Source organism: Harpia harpyja, chromosome 7 (genome assembly GCF_026419915.1).
Source record: "Harpia harpyja isolate bHarHar1 chromosome 7, bHarHar1 primary haplotype, whole genome shotgun sequence".
Classification (NCBI taxonomy): Eukaryota; Metazoa; Chordata; class Aves; order Accipitriformes; family Accipitridae; genus Harpia; species Harpia harpyja.
In genome coordinates, this window is record NC_068946.1 from 8296230 (window position 1) to 8315831 (window position 19602).

Sequence of the window (19602 nt, forward strand, 5' to 3'; positions counted from 1 at the left end):
AAGATTCCGGTGCACCCACGGTGGGGGACTTTGGACCCGTAACCGGCTCTATATAGAACCGCCATACATCCGCGTGAATGTATAGGGACTAACCCTCCCGGTGAGTCAGTGCCGGCCGGCAATGACACCATGTGCCGGCACGGTTGCGTTGGCAAAGGGGGTGAGCTTGCGCACATCCCGAATTATACACACGCAACCCCTCCACGGGCACCCAATGCACCCAGCAGCTATTTGCAAACCCCCTTGCAAGGGTGCACCAATGCGCCCCGGTGTATAACCTCCCTGGCACCCATAGGGTGCCCCCAGTTCCAAAAAACTCACCCTGAGCTCAGCAAAAACAGGAGCAATGAGAGATTTGCTTGCTCGCGGCCAGCGTGTTGGCACTGGTGCAGTGCCCAGCGTGCCGGCGGCACTGACTCAGCTGGGGTTAGGTGCAGGCGTCAACAGGGCTGGGCCACCCTAGGGTGCTGGGAGCTGAAACACCCCCCCCCCCCAATAAATAAATTAAAAATAAAAATAAATTAAAAATAAATTTAAAACAAAAATACATTTAAAACAAATTATATCACCCTGCAGCTCACCCCCTCTGCAAGCCAAGGGGGGTCCTGGCTGCAGCAACCAGCTAAGAGCCCCCCCCAAATCCCCCCCTGCAAGGTGCAGGGCTGCATTTTTGCAGCAGGACTGCAAACATCTGTAAGGGTTAAGGTTTCTTTGCCAGCTCCTTGCTTGGAAGCAATTTCATGCACCTCCTGCTTGTATACAGGGCAACCTCCAAAAAAATCCATCAACTCCAGCAACGTGGTTTTATTCACCCACAAAAGATCGAGGACGCTCGGTGTGGCGTGGGGGGGGTGTCACCCACCCACGATCACAGCAATTTAATCCTGTCTGCCAGAGGGATTTTTTTTTTTTTTTTTGCATCAAGGATCCAGACCTTCACCCCTCCGGGAAAGGACCCACAGAATATTTGAGCAAGCAAACAGCTTGCATCTATGCTCAGCCCTTAAATAAGCAGCCACCTCCTTCTCTTGCAGCTTTGCTGATGGAGCCCAGCTGGCCTCATCCTGCACCACCCCCTGCAAGAGCCACCGACGCCTAATTTCAAATGCAAACACCAAGCAAAAGCCTGCCCCAGCAAAAAAAAAAAAAATTTAAAACCCCTCCCTGTGCCCATTTACACCCTCCCCATAAAGCTTGACAATATGTAATGGAACAGGAACTCAATAAACCTGTTTTCATGGGCATGAATGGAGGCTTTTTCAAGGAACTTTAAATATTTGGGGTTTAAATATCTGTATAGGTGCGCCGTGTGCTTGTATATGATACGGGGTAGAAGTGATGTGCATGGAGGGAGGGTTTTTATTTAAATATAACCATGCCACATGAATATATATATATATATGTATTTAGAGAGATGTATGTAATTGGGGTGATGGAGCCGGTCCGGGGATGCCCTCTGCTGGCATCCTCCCCGGGAAGGCTTTGGGACACCTTCTCCAAGAGGTGTCCCAACTTCTCCCGAGGTTTTTTTTTGGAAAGACCTTGCAGGGAGGCACCAAAACCTGCTGTCGGTGGCATCACAAAGATGCCGGACCTCTTGGTGCATGGTGCAAGGATGCAAGAGAGCAGCTGGGCTGGTTTTGCTCACTGGTTTCCCAATGGCAAACCCCTTAGAGGTGCACAAAGCCGCACACAGAAAGCATGCAAGGTGGCAAGGCATATGCATTCGTTTTTTTTAGCTAATCCTTTGCTTCCTCCGCATCTCCCAACCATGCAATTCCCAGCAAAACAGGGTTCTTGGCAGCAAATCCCTCCTGAGACTCCACCTGCCTGCTACATCCCGCCGGTCGGAGGCAAGCCAGACCTTAAATTCCCTTCTCGCTTGCACTAAATGCTTGGGAAAATTCAATGTACACTTCACCCAGAGGATAAATCATCTCCCAGAGCATCAGCAACTTGCTTAAAAACTCCGGCGGTGCAACCGGGCTGCAAAAGGAGCATGAAAAGGGACTTGCATTTGTTGCAGCAAATCTCCTGCCAGATGCACCAGCCGGTTTTTTGCTCCCTCGCTGCAGGCAGGGCATGCAAATGCTCCCGGGACCCGTTCCCACGCTGCACCCAAAACCACCCTCTCCCCGGGACGGGGTGATTTTTGCAGAGGGTCTGGCTGCAAACCCCCTTTTCCAATTGCTACGGGTGCATCCCGAATATCACCATCCCCAGGGATACCCCAAATATCATTGGCCAGGGATGCAAACCCCATGGCCGGATCCAGGACTGGGGAAGGCAAAGCAAGGCCAAGGTTATCCAAGGTGAGTCGCTCCCCATCCCAGACGCCCTTGGGAATTAACAGGTAAGACCAGTTTTTTCCCTATCCCAGGAAAAACCAGTTTAACCCACGGCCTGATGCAACCTGCCGAGATCACCTCAAAATCTTCCCATCCAGCCTGTAGAACCCAACGGGCTTTTGGGGGGAAAAAAATACATTTTTAGGGACAACTGGCCGGGTTCCAGCGCTGGCAGCATTTTAATTACATTGTGTTGCTATCGGTATCGTGGAAAACCCTTAAATAAACCCAGTCCCACCCTGCACCTTGCTCCTGGAAGCGATACTTTAATTTTTCATTTTTACCAGAATTAGGGCAAAAAAAGCTGCAGAACAGTCCCCAAAATACCCCAAATTTTAAGGGAAAAATCTGCCGTTGATAGGGGCAAGCAGGTAAATGGGAGGGGAATTTGGCCCGGGCATTCGGGCTGCACGCCGAAACCCATCCCGGCAGCGAGGGAATCATCACCGCCAAATCATTCCTCCTCAACAAAAGCCCTTTTAAAACCCCAGCGTTGCACCGGCTTTTTTTTTTTTTTTTGGGGGGGGGGTTGCTGCTGGTTTGAGACGGCGGTGCTGCTTTGCCTCCTTCCCGGGGGAGCGCATCGCGCCATATTTTTCTCCATCCAACCTTTGATCTCCCAAATCCAGCCGGAGCAGCGGCGGGACGGGCCGTCCCAGTGCTGAGATGCTTCGTGGATGATTCAGTAAGTAATATACTAATTTTTTATCCTGTTTAAACCACCGAGAAGGTTCTTTTTCTTAAATAACGCCAGGGTTTTGCCAGCGGTTGAGCGTTTTGTGGTGTTTTTTGCAAATGGTGCCCACTGAGCATCCCGTGGGCCCAGGTCCCCAAATTGCAAATGCATCATATATTGCAAATGCATCACAAATTGCAAATACATCCTGTCCCGGTGCACCTGGACGGGACGGCGCAGGGACAGCAAAAATGAAGCTCCTAAGGAGGGTCAAGGCAAACGCGCACATCTTCCCCTCCTGCAAAATTTCTCTTTGCAATAAAGGGAATCTTCCCCTGGTAAAAAAATCCGCAATAAGGAGAGTAAGCGTGCCTTCCCTCCCGCAAAAAAAAATCTCTTTTTTTGGGACGGAGTGTGTCTTCCCTCTGCGATAAAACTTGCTTTGCAAGAAGGGGAGCACAACTTTGCTCCTGCAAAAATCTTACTTTGCAGCAAGGGGAAGGAGTGCACTTTTCCAGTGCAAAAACTCTATGCGATAAAGGCAACACGTGCACTTATTTCTTTTGAAAACCCACTTTGCAATAAAGCCAATATATGCATTTATTTCTTGGGGGAAAACCCCCACCCCTTTGCAACAGGGGAGCGAGCGCATTTTGCTCTTGCAAAAAATAATTATCATTATTCTTTGCAAGAAGGTGGGCATTTTCCTTTGCAAAAAATTAAATCCCTTAGCAAGAAGGGGAGCGTGAGCATCACTGCTGCTGCAGAAGGGGAATCCCTTTGCTCTAATTCTTTGCTCTCACCCTCCCCGAGTCTTCCTGTCCTAAAGATGGAGCTGTGTGTGCCGAGCTGGACTTTTGCAGCCTCTTCCTCTGCAAAGCAGGCTGATTCTTTTTTTTTTTTTTTTTTTTTTCCCTTTCCCTTTCCTGCCCATACATGTGTTTCTGTTTTGTATTGTAGCATTTGTTCTGGCGGCTCATATTTACATTTTAAGTGCATCTGGTGGGTGGGCGCTAAGGGAGGAAAGGGAAAAAAAAAAAAAAAAAAAGAAAAAAAAAATTACCTCCTTTTTTCTGCAACAGGAAACACCACCAAAAATATTGCAAAGGCCCCGAGTTGTTGCTTTCTTTATGCTGCACCCTTCGCCCTAAAATCAGGTTTGCAATTCGGGGAGGGGTGGGGGGGGGGGGAGGCAGGGAATACGGGGGGGGAGGAGGAGGAGGGGAAAGGGGATGGGGGGGGCTTAAAAAGCCTTTAAAAAAAAAAAAAAAAAAAAAGGAGAAGGCAGGCGGATCCACGTGGTTTAATGGGGCCAGACAGAGATCCCATTGTTCACCAGCAATAATAAAAGGGAAATTAAAAAAAAAAGGAGGGGGGGGCACACGGAGGGAGAGGGATGGAGCCGGGGGGGGGGGGGAGCCGGCCCCAGCCGCGCAGGGGGCTGGGGTTTTTTTTGCACCCCCCCCCCAAATATCATCCCCCCCCAAGCAACAAAAAAAGCCCCCCCCTCCAAAAAAAACCCAAACAAGCAAGTAAAAAAGGCCAGAGGCAGGAGGAGCACAAGCGGGGCCCCCCCGAGAGCAGGTGTGGGGGTGCGGGGGGGGTTGGGGGTGGGAGAAGGGAGGGGGGATCCCCTACCCCCCCCGGTGCACAGCTCCCCTCCACTGCCCTTGCGGGAGGAGGGGGGGGGGCCTTTTTGTCTCCGGGCCGTTTTCTTGCCTTGCAACCCCCCCCGGGTTGTGAATTCCCCTTTGCAACCCCCCCTTGAAACCCCCTTTACACACCCCCCGTTTGCAACCGCCCCATCCAACCCCCCCCTTTGCAAATAGTCTCTTTGCACTCCCCCCGTGCACCCCCCCTCTACAACCCCCCCTTTGCACCCTCCTCTGCAAATCGCCCCTTTCCAACCCCCCCTTTTCGCACCCCCCCCCTTTGCAACCCCACTTTTGGAAACCCCCCCTCTGCACATCGTCCCTTTGCAACCCCCCCTTTGCAAATCGTCCCTTTGTAACCCCTTCTTTGCACCCCCCCCTTTGCAAGCTGTCCTTTTGCCCCCCCTTTGCATCCCCTCCTTTTGCCCCCCCTTTTTTAAACCGTCCCTTTGCATCCCCCCTTTTTGCAACCCCCCCTTTGCAAATCCTCCTTTTGCCCCCCCTTTGTACCCCCCGTTTTTGCAACCCTGCTTTTGCCCCCCCCTTTGCACCCCCCCTTTTTGCACCCCTGCTTTTGCCCCCGCCCTTTTTGCACCCCTGCTTTTGCACCCCCCCTTTGCAAACCATCCCTTTGCCCCCCCCCCCCAAACTTCCCCCAAGTCCACTCGGGGCCCCGTGTGTGTGTGTGTGTGCGCGCGTGTGATGACCCCCCCAAGACTTCTGTGTGTCCGTCCCCCCCCCCCCCGCCGCCATCGTGGAGGGGGGGTGGCCGCCTGTGGGGCCGGGCGGGTGACGCCGGCCCGTCCCCGTCCCCGTCCCCAGCCGCCATGCCCCGGAGGAAAGCGGCGGGACCGCCCTGGGAAACGGGCCCGGGCAACGGGGCGACGGCGGCGGTAACGAGGAGGAGGAGGAGGAGGAAGAAGCCCGGCCCGGCGGCAACGGCGGCGGCAACGGCGGCGGGAGGGAGGCGACGACCGCGGCCGGAGCTCGGCGGGGGGAGCAGCGGAGGAAGCAGCGAGGAAGAAACTCCCCCGGCCCGGCGGGCGAGGGACGGCAGCCCCGGGGGGAGGAGGCCCGGCAGGCCCGGGGGGGCCGGTGCTGCTGGCGGAGGAGGAGGAGGAGGAGGAGGAGGAGGCGCGGCGAGGGGCCAGAGCGTCGTTATCTGCGAGCCCGAGCACAGCAAGGAGCGCATCGTGAGCGGGGTGGTGGGAGGGCAGCACCCCCTTTTGCACACCCCCCCATTGCACCCCCTAATGCAACCCCACCCTTTGCACCCCCCCGTTGCATCGCCGCCCTGCACCCCCCATTCTACCCCCCCCATCCTATCCCCTTATTGCGCTTCCCTAATGCACCCCCCATTGCACCCCCCCACTGCACCCCCTAATGCTCCTCTTCATTGCACCCCTTTATTACCCCGCAATGCACCCCAATAACGCAGCGCTTCATCGCACCCCCCCAATGCACCCCCCCTTAACGCACCCCTTCATTGCATGCCGCCAGCCCCCCCCCGGGTACCCCCAAATTGACCCCCCAAAGTCGCACCCCCTTTATTGTGCCCCATAACCGTGCTCCCACACTGCCCCCCCTTATCGAGCCACTTCACTGCGCAAGTGGGGAACCCCCCCCCAACCTGCCTCCCCCTTTGCATCACTCCCCTTTTCCCCCCTTTTTGGGGGGCAAAAAGAATCCGGCAGCACCCCTCATCCCTCTTGCCCCCCCTTATCAGACCCCCCCGACTTCTTACAAGCTCCGACACATTTTCGGGGGGCCAAAAGCAACCCCCCTCCCCCAAGTTTCCAACCCTTTTTTGATTTGCGAGGGGATGCTGAAAACTAGGGGAGCGCTTGGCTTTGGGTCCCGGGGGGGGGGGCACGGGGCAGCAGGTGCTTTAATGGGGTCATATTGCAAAATGTCCCCCCCGTGGCCCCGATGTCCCCCATGTCCCAGATGTCCCCAATGTCCGCCACATACCCCATGTCCCCCACGTCCCTGATGTCCCCCATGTCCCCTGTGTCCCCCATGTCCCCCTGCTTCCCCAGTGTCCTCCACATCCCCGATGTCCCCCACGTCCCCGATGTCCCCTGTGTCCCCCGTATCCCCCCAACCCGTCCCCCGTGTCCCCGATGTCCCCCATGTCCCTGAAGTACCCATGTCCCCCACATCCCCAATGTCCCCTGTGTCCCCCACATCCCCAATGTCCTCCCCTGTCCCCCCACGTCCCCAGTGTCCCCGAGGTCCCCCACGTCCCCCGGTCACTGATGGTTTCCCGGCTCCTTGCAGAAACTGGAGGGCTCCAAGTGCCGGGGGCAGCTCCTCATCTTCGGAGCCACCAACTGGGACTTGATCGGCCGCAAAGAAGTGCCTAAGCAGCAAGGTGAGGGGGGCTGGGGCTCCTGCAAAGCAAAATATGCTGCTTTTTTATGCATTTATAGTTTAATTAATTTATTTCAGCTTATTTTTATGCCTTTTTTTTTTTTTTTTAATTAATATTTGGGGGGGGGGTTTAAACCAGTTGCATGTAGTAATCTGGGATGCGGGGTGCGCTGGGTCTCCTGCAAAGCAAACTAAACGCATTGCTTATTTTTTATGCCTTTATATTGAATTCATTTTTTCTGCTTATTTTTATGCATAAATATTTAATTAATTTTTAATTAATTCATATTTTTGGAGGGGTTTTTTTCACAGTTGCGTAGCATAATCTGGGCCAGACCTTGGAGTGCGCTGGATCTCCTGCAAAGCAAAATAAATGCGCTGCTTACTTTTTATACATTTATATTCAATTTTTTTTCTGCTTATTTTCTGCGCCTTTATATTTAATTAAATTTTTTTATTAATTAATTAAATTTTTTTTTTTTAAATACAGTTGCATATCGTAATCTGGGCCAGAACTTGTGGGGGCCGCACAGGTACGGATGTCTCTCAGGTATTCAGGTGCGAAGCGTGGTTTCGGGACCCTGCGCTGCTCACAGCCTGCTCATCACCGCCGAGGGCAAGCTCTGGAGCTGGGGTGAGCGGTTTGGGGGGGGTACCCCCCCCAAAAAAAAAAGATCATGCCACCATGCCAGGAGGTTTCGTCCTCCCATTTCGCTGCGAAAAATCACAATTTTTGGCTAGGTCGCAATGAAAAAGGGCAATTGGGCCACGGGGACACGAAGCGGGTGGAAGCCCCGAAGCTCATCGAGGTGCTGGGGGGCGAAGCCATCGTGCTGGCAGCCTGCGGCCGTAACCACACTTTGGCGCTTACAGGTATTGAGGGAGGAAAAAAAAACCTGAAAATGGGCTGAAATCGGCCCATTTTGCCCCAAAAACGCCTTTTTTTTTTTTTTCATTTTGATGTTGCAGAAAGCGGCTCGGTGTTCGCCTTCGGGGAGAATAAAATGGGGCAGCTGGGGCTGGGGAACCAGACGGACGCCGTGCCCAGCCCTACGCAGGTATCGCCATTCCCCTCCTGGGATTTGGGTGCAAAACTGGCAGATTTGGGGGGTTTTTTCTCATTGAAAAAAATTCCTAGAAGAGCTCAAACCCCTTTAGGATGCAAGGACATCCCTCTTGGGGAGGGATTCATTTCTGGCTGTGGTGGGAAAATAAATGGCAAGAGTTTAAAATAAAATGCAAGAATTTAAAATAAATGCAAGAAATTAAAATAAACGGCAAGAATTTAAAATAAACGGCAAGAATGTCAAATAAAACCTCAGATTTGAGGATTTGGGAATTTCCCCTGGGAAATTCAGCTTTTTGCCTTTTTTCTCGAGTTTTTGGTGGGGTTTTTTTTTTTACCCCTTTCTCTGCTTCTCCCGCAGATCATGTACAACGGGCAGCCCATCACCAAACTGGCTTGCGGGGCCGAATTCAGCATGATCATGGATTGCAAAGGAAACCTCTACTCCTTCGGGTGCCCCGAGTACGGGCAGCTGGGTACGGTGCTGTTTTGGGGCGCTTTGCTAAAATTTTGCGCTATTATGGGGTTGGGGAAAAAACCCGCCCTGCCTCAGTTTCCCCATGTGGGCAACTGAAGCATCGCTTGACCTCCAGCAAAAAGAGGGGGGTGGGAGCTGCAAATAAAAAGGGGGTTGCAAGAGGAGAGGGGGTTTCTGCAGCTGGCTTGGAAATAATGGGGCACAGGGAGGGGGGACACCCCGTTTTCATCCCGGCGCTCGTCGGCAGGGCATAATTCGGATGGGAAATTCATCGCCCGGGCGCAGCGGATAGAGTACGACTGCGAGCTGGTGCCGCGCCGCGTGGCCATCTTCATCGAAAAGACCAAAGATGGGCAGATCCTGCCCGTCCCCAACGTGGTGGTGCGGGACGTGGCGTGCGGGGCCAACCATACGGTACGCGTGAATATTTGCAGCAGGCATTAATTGCTAAAGATTTGCAGCATGCATTTAAGGGGAAGCCTTTGCAGGAGCGTTTAAGGCTAAACATTTGCAGGGTGTACGTAAGGATTAAGTGTTTGCAGGGTGCACGTAAGGATAAATGTTTGCAGGGCGCATTTAAGGCTAGAGAGTTGTAGCATGCATTTTAGGATAAATACAGCATGCATGTAAGGATAAAGTTTTGCAGCGTGCACATAAGGATAAATACTTGCAGTGTGCATTTAAGGATAGAGGTTTGCAGTGTGCATGTAAGGGTAAAGATCTGCAGCGTGCATTTGAGGATCACAATTTGCAGTGTGCCTATCAGGATAAATATTTGCAGTATACATTTAAGGATAAAGTTTTGCAGTATGCACGTTAAGGATGAAGATTTGCAGCATGCCTTTAAGGATTGAAATTTGCAGCGTGTGTATAAAGATAAAGATTTGCAGCATGCATTTAAGGGTTGAGATTTGCAGCATGCATTTAAGGATAAAGTTTTGCAGCATGCGTATAAGCAGGGAGATTTGCAGTGTGCATTTATGGATAGAGATTTGCGTTGTGCATATAAGGATAAATACCTGCAGTGTGCGTTTTAGGATAGAGATTTGCAGCGTGCATATCAGGATAAATATTTGCAGTGTGCATTTAAGGATGAATGCGTGCAGCGTGTGTTTAAGGCTAAAGATTTGCGGAGTGCATTTAAGGACAGCGATTTGCAGAGTGCATTTAAGGATAAATAATTGCAGCGCGCATTTAGCATTTGCGATACTCGCTGCAATCGATGCTGTTTATTGTGGCTGCGGCGGTTTTCTCTGCACTGAACTGGTCAGGTCTCAGCTGCTCATGGTGTCGGGGGATATTTCTCCATTCCCAGCTCGTCCTGGACTCGCAGAAGCGCGTTTTCTCCTGGGGATTTGGGGGCTACGGGCGGCTGGGCCACGCCGAGCAGAAGGACGAGATGGTGCCTCGGCTGGTCAAGCTCTTTGACTTCCCGGGGCGCGGGGCGGCGCAGATCTACGCCGGCTACACATGCTCCTTCGCCGTCAGCGAGACAGGTCGGGATTTGGGCGTTTTAAAGCAAAATCCATCGTTGTTTGGAGCGGTTTGGGGGACGCTCAGAGGATGCCGTAGTTTGACGGGCAGTGTCCGGGCTTTGCAGGCGGCTTGTTTTTTTGGGGTGCCACCAACACCTCCCGGGAGTCCACCATGTACCCCAAAGCCGTGCAGGACCTCTGCGGCTGGAAAATCCGCAGCCTAGCCTGTGGGTAAGTCCAAGGCCCTCCCCTCCCCCCCCAAAAACCCCACCCTAATTTCTTGGGGTTTTGCGGTGCAGCCGCCTGCGGGGCAGCTCGGTGGGGGGGGCGCAGGGTCACCCTGCCTTGCACCCCGCTGCAGGAAGAGCAGCATCATCGTGGCGGCAGATGAGAGCACCATCAGCTGGGGTCCCTCGCCCACCTTCGGGGAACTGGTAAGAAGGATTTACTGGGGACCCCCAACCCCTTGACACCCCAAAACCTCCCCCCCAGCCGCTAGCGGGAGGGACCAGCTGCTTCCCACCCGCTCCACTGATTTTCTCCCCTCTCCATGGGATGCGCTCGGCAGGGCTACGGGGACCACAAGCCCAAATCCTCGACGGCCGCCCAAGAGGTGAAGACCCTGGATGGGATCTACACGGAGCAGGTGAATGGGGGACCCCACCAGAGGATGCTGGAGGGAGGGCACGTGGACACCCACCCCCCCCGCCTTAAATAAATACATCGGCTGAGGCCATACACAACTCATCACACCCATGGGGTGCTGGAGGGAGGGCACGTGGGGGCCCCCCCCTTAAATAAATGCGGTGGCTGAGGCTGTATGCAACTCATCACACCCCATGGGATGCTCAAACACAGTCCCGGATAAAAGTAGGTGGGGGAAAAAGCAGCAGGGAACGAGGTGCGTGGGCCTGTGCCTCAGTTTCCCCACTTTGCCCTCATCCCAGGTGGCCATGGGCTACGCCCACTCGCTGGTGATCGCCCGCGACGAGACCGACACCGAAAAAGAGAAGCTCCGCAAGCTGCCCGAATACAACCCCCGCACCATCTGAGGGGCTCTCCCCCAAACTGGGACCTGGGATCCCCCCCTCCAAAAACCCCGCTTTTCCAAGCCAGCCGCGGTTTTAACTACCTGTTCTCCCATTTCCAAAGCCTTGGGAGTTTTTATTCCCCCCCCTCCCATGGCTTTTTGAGTTCCCGACCGTAGCAGGATCTTTTGGCACATCCAGGCTTATTTGGGGGGCGGGGGTGTTATTTTTTTAATTATTTTAATTTTATTTGTATTTTTCTGCATCACTTTTTATTATTTCCCCTTTTCCCAGCCGCAAATAACCCCGGCCGTGGGCTTGGGGTAAAATTGGGGACCTGAAGAGTAGCTGCAAAACACCTCTTTTTCCCCAATATTCCAATTTTTTGGCATTTTTCCCAAATACCCCCCCACTTTGGGTGCTATAATTTTGGGGGGGTTCCCCCCTCCTCCAGCATCCCTTTTCCCGGAGGGATTCAGGATATGGATGTCATCCCACATTCCCCAAGGGCCAAACCCATCCCCAGCATCATTTTGGGGTTTCCCTCCCCGCTATCGCAGCCCTCGCCCACCCCAGGGAGATCTCAGGTATGAAGAGGGGAGCCCTAAAGCATCGCATAAGCTTTTTCTTGGAATTCTTCTTAATTTGTTTTAATTATTATTAATTATTTCCACCTGGTATCAGCCCAAAGTCCCTCCTACAACGCTGTGCACTGTGCTGGAGAAACGAGGTGCCTTTTCGAGCAGAGCCCAGCTCTGCCTCCATGCAACCCAAGGGTGATTTTTTAATTTTTATTTTGGAATTTGGAGGGTTTATTTTGAATTATTTTTTATTAATTTTTTAAGTCCTTTCCGCTCTCCCCAACGGGTCGCGCTGGGTGCTCGGGGGCGGCGTTCGCGCCTGTTTGGGGAGTTTTGCAGTAAAAAAAGTGGGGGGGAGTTCATTTGCTTTGGGGTTGGGGGTTATTTGGGGGGTTTTTTGAGGGTGTGTTAGAGAGAAAATATCCAGGACAGGGAGAGCAGCTGGGCGGAAAAGTCAAATATTCCGCTCTTTTAGCAATATTAGGTTTTTTGTGGTTGTGGCACAAGTGGGTGCCGCGGCCCCAGTTAAACAGGGGGTGGAGAAATCACCAAAACCTCACTTTTACCTGCCCCAAAAGCATCATTTTTGTTCATCCTGCCCACCAGCAAAATAATTTGTAGCCTGATTAAACTTCTCCCCCCTCGGCCCGCCCTGTTCCGGCCACGGGCGAGCGAAGGAGGAGGCTCAAGGAAGAAAAGAATCCTGAACCACGAGGATCTCAGAACAACTCATCCTTTAGGAGAGGGTCCTGGGTTAGTGCTGTAATTGTCTTCTTCATGGGTTTTTTTTTTATATTTCTTGGAGTAAATGTTTAAATAAACGACGTCATTGTGTACACCCCTCGCTCTGCTCGCTTTATCCACACCCCCCCCTTTTTTTTTTTAATTTAAATTTAATTAATTTAACCAAAGGGACATGTGCAGGGGATGCTTTTCCCTCCCCGTGATGCACGCCCAGCAGCCCCAAAAGCAAATCCACAGCCATTGGAGGGCACCATCCTGCTGCCGACAGCATCCTCCATCCTGAAATCCCCCCCCCCCAACATTTCCCTTTAATATTTCACAAGCAGGGTGCAAACACAGGGCAATGCATGCATATCTGAGTATTATAATGCATGCTTGTGTGGTTTTGTGCATGCAAGTGGATTTTTGCACATGCGTGGTTTTGTGCATGCACCTGTCTCTAGGGGCATGCATGCGTGCTTTTCTGCATGCATGTGCCCTGGGTTTGCATGCAAGTGTATTTTTTTGCATGTCTATTTCTGTGCACACATGCATGTGCGTTTTTCTGTGTGCATGTAGTTTTGTGCATGCGCATACATTTTTGTGCACGCTTATCTGCATGCACACATAGCCTTGCGCGCGTGTGGGTTGGAGCATGCACACATGTGTTTCTGCACATGCATTTTTGCACACACATCACTGCAGCAAGACAGAGGACTGTATAACCCTACTCACTGCTTTTTTCCACCCACCATTTAACCATTTTAATTTTAACTGCTGTGCTGGGACAGCAATGCCCTTGTGCCATACCACCAGAGAGTGAAAAAAAAACATCTTCCTGTTTAAAACAAAGCTTCAAACCTTGCACCCAAGCAAGAGGGAGGCCAGGAGAAAGCTGCAGCCCTTTTTATTTCAACGCCACCGCTGAAGGCACTTGCAGGGTTGGGGAGAGGGATTTGGGGAGGAGGCAGGAGGAACATGGGTGCTGAAGCCACTTCAGGGCACCATGTGCCACCATTTGAAGGCGAAGGGCTTACGGCGGACGTTGGTGCCGCAGTGAACCTCCCCGGAGAGGACGTGGTAGGAGAAATAGTCGTCGATGAAGGTGCAGGTGAGGCCCAGGGGCTCCAGTAGCGCCCGCACCCGCTCCTCCAGGCAGCACTGCCCACCCACAAGTGGTCCAAAGGGTTTGGGGATGCCCAGGTGTCTGCCCAGCACCAGCATGTTCACCTGCAGCACAGGGATGCTGGTAAGAGTGCAAATCCCACCCCCAAAATTCACATCCCTCTGGGGGGAGGATGCTGAGCGTTACCATGTCAGGGAAGAAGGCTTCGGCGCCGGTGGCCACGTTGCCTCGGAAAAGCTGGGGGATGTCGAGGATGTCCGACTCGGCCAGCCCCAGCGCCCGCTTTAGGATGTCCCGGTTCCAGTTGATGCAGCTCTGATGGGAGGGAGGGGAGAGGGGTCAGCCGGGGTGGGGAGGGAGAGGGGGATGGAAGGATGGACGGACAGATGGAGGGAGGAATGGGTGGATGGATGGAGGGAGGGATGGAGAGATGGAGGGATGGGTGGACAGATGGAGGGACAAAGGGAGGGAGGGACAGAGGGATAGAGGGATGGACGGGGGATGGGTGGACAAATTGAGGGACAGAGGGATGGAGGAATGGGTGGCTGGATGGAGGGAAAGAAGGACGGAGAGATGGAGGGACAGGTAGACAGATGGAGGGACAAAGGGATGGAGAGAGGGAGGGAGAGAGGGAGGGGTGGGTGGAGGAATGGACAAAGGGATAGAGGGATGGAGAGAAGGATGGGTGGACAAATGGAGGGACAGAGGAATGGGGGGGATGGAGGGACAGAGAGCGGGGGTGAACAGAGAGAGGGAGGGAAGAATGGAGGGATGGACAGAGGGATGGAAGGACACAAAGGAGGGGTGGAAGGGAGCCCCCTGCTCCCCTTCCTCACCTGTACGTAATTATTGAATTTCCGGAGACCGTCATTAGCCAGAATCTCGTTGATCGTTGGCTTGGACACCTCCTTTAGTCCTGCAGCACAGATAACCGGGCAGGAATTCTTCCCCCAATGCATTTGGGATGAGACTCCCAGGTCTGAGCCAGGAGCTCCCCTCTTTCAGGGGTCACTGGCAGCAAGCTCCATCCCAACCCAGGAAATCAAATCTGTGCAGCTTTTTAATTAATTCTGCTTAATTCTGCCCCCCATCCTTGCTGCTAGCAGCACTTTCCAGCCATTAGCTGGGTTTTGTGGTGTTGTGTATTCACCTGCCCCATTGATTTTGCAGGAAAAAGGGAAAATGAACCTATCGAGCCCTGTTTTTCATCCTCCCCCCTACCCTCAAACATCACCGCCTCGCCAAATCCCTCCTCTTGCTTCTCCTTGAGGAGCTGGTAGCAGGCACTGGGGCTGGCCAGGAGAAGCCGAAAACCCTGGGAAGGGAAAAAAGGGATGATTTGGGGCGGGGTTGTATAAGGTTGCACCCCACTTTTTTTCTGCCCCTGGGACTCGTTACCTTCCGATCGGGCGCGGGAACGAAGCTGAGAAACTCATCTACGTGGCCGACGTGGAGCCAGTCCGAAAACAGCTCCACCGGCGCCTGCACTTGTTGGGCAACGAGAAAATCCTTGACAGCTTTTGCCATCCGTCGGCCGCCGAATCTGTGAGGGGCACAAGGGGGGAGCTGCCATTTTGGGGTGCCCAAGGTGATGCTCTACTTGCAACCAACCTCAAATGCTGCATAAAAATCCTATGGTTTTTTTTTTTTTCCAGTGCTCTGACCCTCCATCCTGCACCTCACCTGGGGAAGCTGCTGCCGATCAGGATGCGGCCCAAGGGGTACTCCTTGCCCTGCACTGTCACGGGGGGGCTCACCTCCAAATTACCGAAGGAATCGAGGCTGGAAGCACCCTCTGGTGCTTGCCGGGCCACATAACCAAAATCGGGGCCCTGGATGGTGTAAAAAAAGGCAATAATGGTTAAAAAAAGATGATAACGGTTTAAAAAAAGCCATAAGCACCCAAAGTGCAGCACTCCCAAATCATCCTCCATGCTGGCTCTTCCCTTCCCAAAAAAAGCACGAAAAAAATAGATTTATTCTATTTTTTTTTATGGCTTTGCAAAGCTTTATGCCTTGCTGGGGAGGGAGGAGGAAGGAGTCAGGTACCAGGATGCTCTTGACGGGGAAATCCTTCAGCCCCCGATCACGGGGTGAGTCGAAGACGACGGGGAAGGTCTTGTGGGGGGCTTGCACGTAGCCAAATTCAACCTCGTCCTGCAGAAGGGATGGAAAAGATGGGGGGAAGCCCCCCTGGAGCTGCTGCAGTGAGGATGGGGCTGGGCATCATCCTGCACCCACCTGGATCCAGCGGTCCTGGCGGTTCTCCAGCAGCGGGCAGACGGTGAGTGGGCATTTGGTTTTCTCAGCCATGGCACCCACGGCCGCCACAAAATCCTCATTGTTGTCCACGCTGGGAAGAAAAATGGGATATGGGAGTTGATCCAGCACCGGGCAGGATGCAGCCGCCCACCCAGCACCTACCTGCAGACGAAGACCTCCAACGGTGCTGCCGTGTTGGGGGTCATGATCCACGGAGCCATGCGGAAAACCACCGTGTCAGTGAAGATCGGAGTCTCCAGCAAACCCTGGGATGGTGGGGGGACAGCATTTGGGCTCTGCTCCCCCCCTTTATGGCTCACCCTGACCCCCCACGCAGCTGGTACCTTCTCGGGGCTCTCCAGCAACGTGACGTGGAAAGCCACCAGCCCCGAAAAGCCGACGTCGGGGAAGGCGAGCCCTTCCACATAGAAGATGCTCTCCTCCTGATGCCGGCTGGGTTTGACGGTGTAGGCAAGCTTCAAGCCCCCCAGCACGTGCTTGTACTCCTCCAGTGCGATGCTGTCTGTGGGTGCAAGCACCGTGCAACCTCCTTAAACAGCCAACCCCTTTTCTGCAGTGTTTCAGCTCTATTTTTTTGCTAAACCCTTACAAAAAGGGCATATTTGATCCCGTGGAGCGTGCACGGGTGGAGCAAAATCACCCGGTGCATCAGATAAACGCCCCACCATGGGATGTAGGCTGGATGCTGCAGAAGTGGTATCAGCTCTGCTGCAAGCATTTTGCTTGAACCCCCATAATTTGGGGTGTCTCTCCCCCCCCCAAACCCCAGCGTTGGGCACTCACTACCACCGTAGAAAACGCCAACTTTATCGGCATCACTGAAGTCCACGTGGAGGAGAAGGCGGTGGCCGGCAAAGATGGTGCGGGGACCTCGGGTCCGCAGCACCATCTGCGACATGTCCTTCAGGTCTGGGGGGGAAAAGGGCTGTAAGAAAGGAAAATCTGGAGGGAAAAACATAGGAAAAAGGGGGTTCCTTGTATGGGATGTGCCAGTACCAGCGTAGGAGCGAATAGCAGTGTCCTGGTTATCCAGTGTCTCAGCTTTGGGATCATCGCGGTCGCAGTTTACCAGCAGGATGGCCCCGTGTCCATCGGGACCCCACGTCCATGTCGCCTGAGGGGAGGGAATGAAGCAGGCCTGGGGGTGTCAGACATCACCCCCCCGCACATCCCACAGTTGTCTCAGGGGGCTCCCCCCCCCCCCTTATACCTTATCCAGGAGCGTCCTGCTCACCGCCCCGCTGCGGCTGGCATCGGTGTCCAGCGAGACCTCTGTGGGGAGAAGGATGCTGGGGGGTGCATCCCCACTGGCGCCACAGTTTGGGGGTTCCCCCCCCTCCACTTACCCACGCAGGTGAGGTACAGCATGGCTCTGCCCACGGGCACCCCGCCGGCCTCCCTGAAATAAGAAATCCTGACCTGCAACAAGGAGTGGGTGCTCGCCACCATGCAAAGAAGGGCTGGATTCTGCTGGCACACCAGCACCCACCTTTTCATCGCCCACGTCCTTGCTGGGAGCATCCATGGCCAGCAGCACCTCGGTGCCGGTGGCCAGGGGCCAGCGGCACACGCTGGAGGGCAACTTGACGCTCTGCGTCTCGTGCACCACGTAGAGCTTCACGCCCGGCGTCCCCTGCACGTGGAAGGCGACGGCATCTTTGGGAGCAGATCTGGGGAGGGGGGGAGGAAAGCCCGGTGAGAGCCCCGGGTGGGGGGCATTGCTGGAATAATACAGCGTGCATACATCCGCACGTGATGCAAATCCTGCCACATACAAGAAATCTTGCAATATGCAAGGAATCCTGCAATGTGCAATTGCAACAAGTCGTGCAAAATGCAATGAATCCTGCAAAATGCAATTGCAACAAATCCTGCAATATGCAATTGCAATAAATCCTACAATATGCAACAAATCCTGCGATTTTCAATTGCAACAAGTCGTGTAAAACACAATGAATCCTACAAAATACAATTGCAGTAAGTCCTTCAATATGCAACACATCCTGCAATATGCAATTGCAACAAGTCCTTCAATATACAACAAAACCTGCAGTATGCAATTGCATCAAGTCCTTCAATATGCAACAAATCCTACAAAACACGATTACAACAAATCCTGCAAAAGGTAATTGCAACAAATCCCACAAAAGGCGATTACAACAAATCCTACCAGAGGCAACAAATTCTGCAAAAGGCAATGGCAACAAATCCTGCATTATTAATTGCAACAAACCTTGTGATATGCACAAAACCTTGCAATATTGAATTGCATCAAATGAGGCAAAATGCAAAGTCCGGCAATATTAATTGCAATAAACCCTGCAAAACGCAACAAGTCCTGAAAAATGCAATTGCAACAAATCCTGCAATATTCCATTGCAGCAAACCCCTGGAGCTGTTTAGGGGGTTTTTTGGGCATAGGGCTTCCCAAATATTCGCATTTCACCCCGCAGCAGTGCCAGTGGTGAGCCCTGACCAGTTGCATCCCCTTAAGAGCAAAGCAAAGCTGCAGAGGTTGGGCAAGCTGCAGCTCGCATCACTCCACCCCAGTGCAAGAGGCCAGAGGCGATGGGCCAAGGAGCACAAATCCTGACCTGCAAGGAGGGAAACATGGATTTGTCCCCGGGATGAAGCAGAAAAACCCACCCCGGGGCCAGCGGGAGAGGATGTGATGCTGTCAGCAGTGATGGTCCAGTGGGTTTGGATGCATTAAGGAAAATAAAACCCCAAGCTACTGCTTGAGCTGGGCTTTAAGGAAGCGAAAAGCAAAACCTGCTGCTGAAAAGCAATTGAACTTGGGCTGGGGCCAGCAAAGCAGCTCAAACACCCGGTGCCAGAAGGTGACGCCCCGGCCAGCAGCACCACAGAGGTTTCACTCTCCGCATTCCACCAAAACAGAGATATATTTCCATTTTGGAGGAGGATGCAGCAGTGCCTAGCTGGGATATGAAACTCAGCCTGGGCCATCACTTAAAGCTCCTGGCGGGGGCTTTTTGCACCCCCAAAACTGCAAAATCTCCCTTGGAGGGGTCACCACCCAGCCGCTGCATCGCAATTTGGAGCATCTCCTTCCTCGTGGGGCTCAGCATCCCCTGGGAAAACCACCCCAAGCAACAGCATCGCCCCCACCCCACCCCGAGCTATTTTTATCAGCTTGATTAACGGGATAAAAGTAAAAACAAAAAAGCTGATTTTATTTTTTCCCCCAGCGTCGTGGCCGCTTACCCGCAGACATCCAGGGACAGCTCGGTGCCCAGCACGCAGACGGTGCTGGTGGGACGCTGGGTGGAGAGCTGGACGCGGCGCTGCTGGGCCATGCTGGCGGGCCCCAGGGGCACCCTTGGGTGCTGTGACGGGTGGCACAAGGGGATTTATAAAGCCTGGCTGCTGGGAGGGGATTAAGCAAAGCCTGGCTTAATCCCACCTCCGAGCTGGGTGTGCGTGCTGCCCGGCCGTGCTTCCTGGCAATGGAGCATGAATCGGTGCGGGGGGGAAAAGCACCCCAAGACACCCACGAGGGGTTGGTTTTTTTTTTCTTTTTAAGGAGCTCGGGGGTGGGGTTTTTTGTCCCCTCTTAACACAAAGAGTTGCTGATGTGACTGGCCACCCTTAACCCACGCTGTAAAATATTCAGCGTGACACCGGAGCTAAGCTGGGGCCATGCCAGCGCCGGGCTCGGAGGGGTTTTATTTCTCCTCCTAAAGGGTTTTATTTGCTAGCTGCTGGAAAAAGTGGCTTTAATTCTTATTTTAAGGGGGGATGGAGGTCCAAACTGGGTGCTTGCCCCATCACC

General features: G+C 53.4%; 2 protein-coding genes across 3 annotated transcripts; one reads left to right on the top strand and one right to left on the bottom strand.

Moving 5' to 3' along the window:
- Window positions 1-2104: 2104 nt before the first annotated feature.
- On the top strand, window positions 2105-12513 carry RCC2 (regulator of chromosome condensation 2). 2 transcript variants are annotated; one of them, XM_052791984.1, is made up of 15 exons: window positions 2105-2312; window positions 2978-3033; window positions 4107-4181; window positions 5499-5869; window positions 6957-7050; window positions 7540-7683; window positions 7791-7922; window positions 8019-8107; window positions 8477-8591; window positions 8841-9007; window positions 9909-10089; window positions 10194-10299; window positions 10430-10502; window positions 10637-10714; window positions 11016-12513. In XM_052791984.1, exons 4-15 carry the CDS (start codon window positions 5504-5506, stop codon window positions 11118-11120), a joined length of 1650 nt encoding a protein of 549 aa, XP_052647944.1. In that variant the 5' UTR covers window positions 2105-2312; window positions 2978-3033; window positions 4107-4181; window positions 5499-5503; the 3' UTR covers window positions 11121-12513. The 2 variants fall into 2 exon arrangements, with proteins under 2 accessions (XP_052647944.1, XP_052647942.1); XM_052791982.1 differs by lacking the exon at window positions 2105-2312 and having other exon boundaries at window positions 2802-3033.
- A 778-nt stretch (window positions 12514-13291) lies between these two features.
- LOC128143926 (protein-arginine deiminase type-1-like) lies at window positions 13292-19300 on the bottom strand. The gene is made up of 16 exons (XM_052791980.1): window positions 19035-19300; window positions 17299-17479; window positions 17156-17228; window positions 17020-17081; window positions 16806-16923; window positions 16593-16718; window positions 16133-16311; window positions 15951-16054; window positions 15768-15879; window positions 15576-15683; window positions 15210-15358; window positions 14925-15069; window positions 14748-14841; window positions 14363-14442; window positions 13713-13841; window positions 13292-13630 (listed from the first exon to the last, which is right to left on the bottom strand). The coding sequence occupies exons 1-16, from the start codon at window positions 19124-19126 to the stop codon at window positions 13397-13399; spliced, it is 1986 nt and encodes a 661-aa protein (XP_052647940.1). The 5' UTR covers window positions 19127-19300; the 3' UTR covers window positions 13292-13396.
- Window positions 19301-19602: the final 302 nt, after the last annotated feature.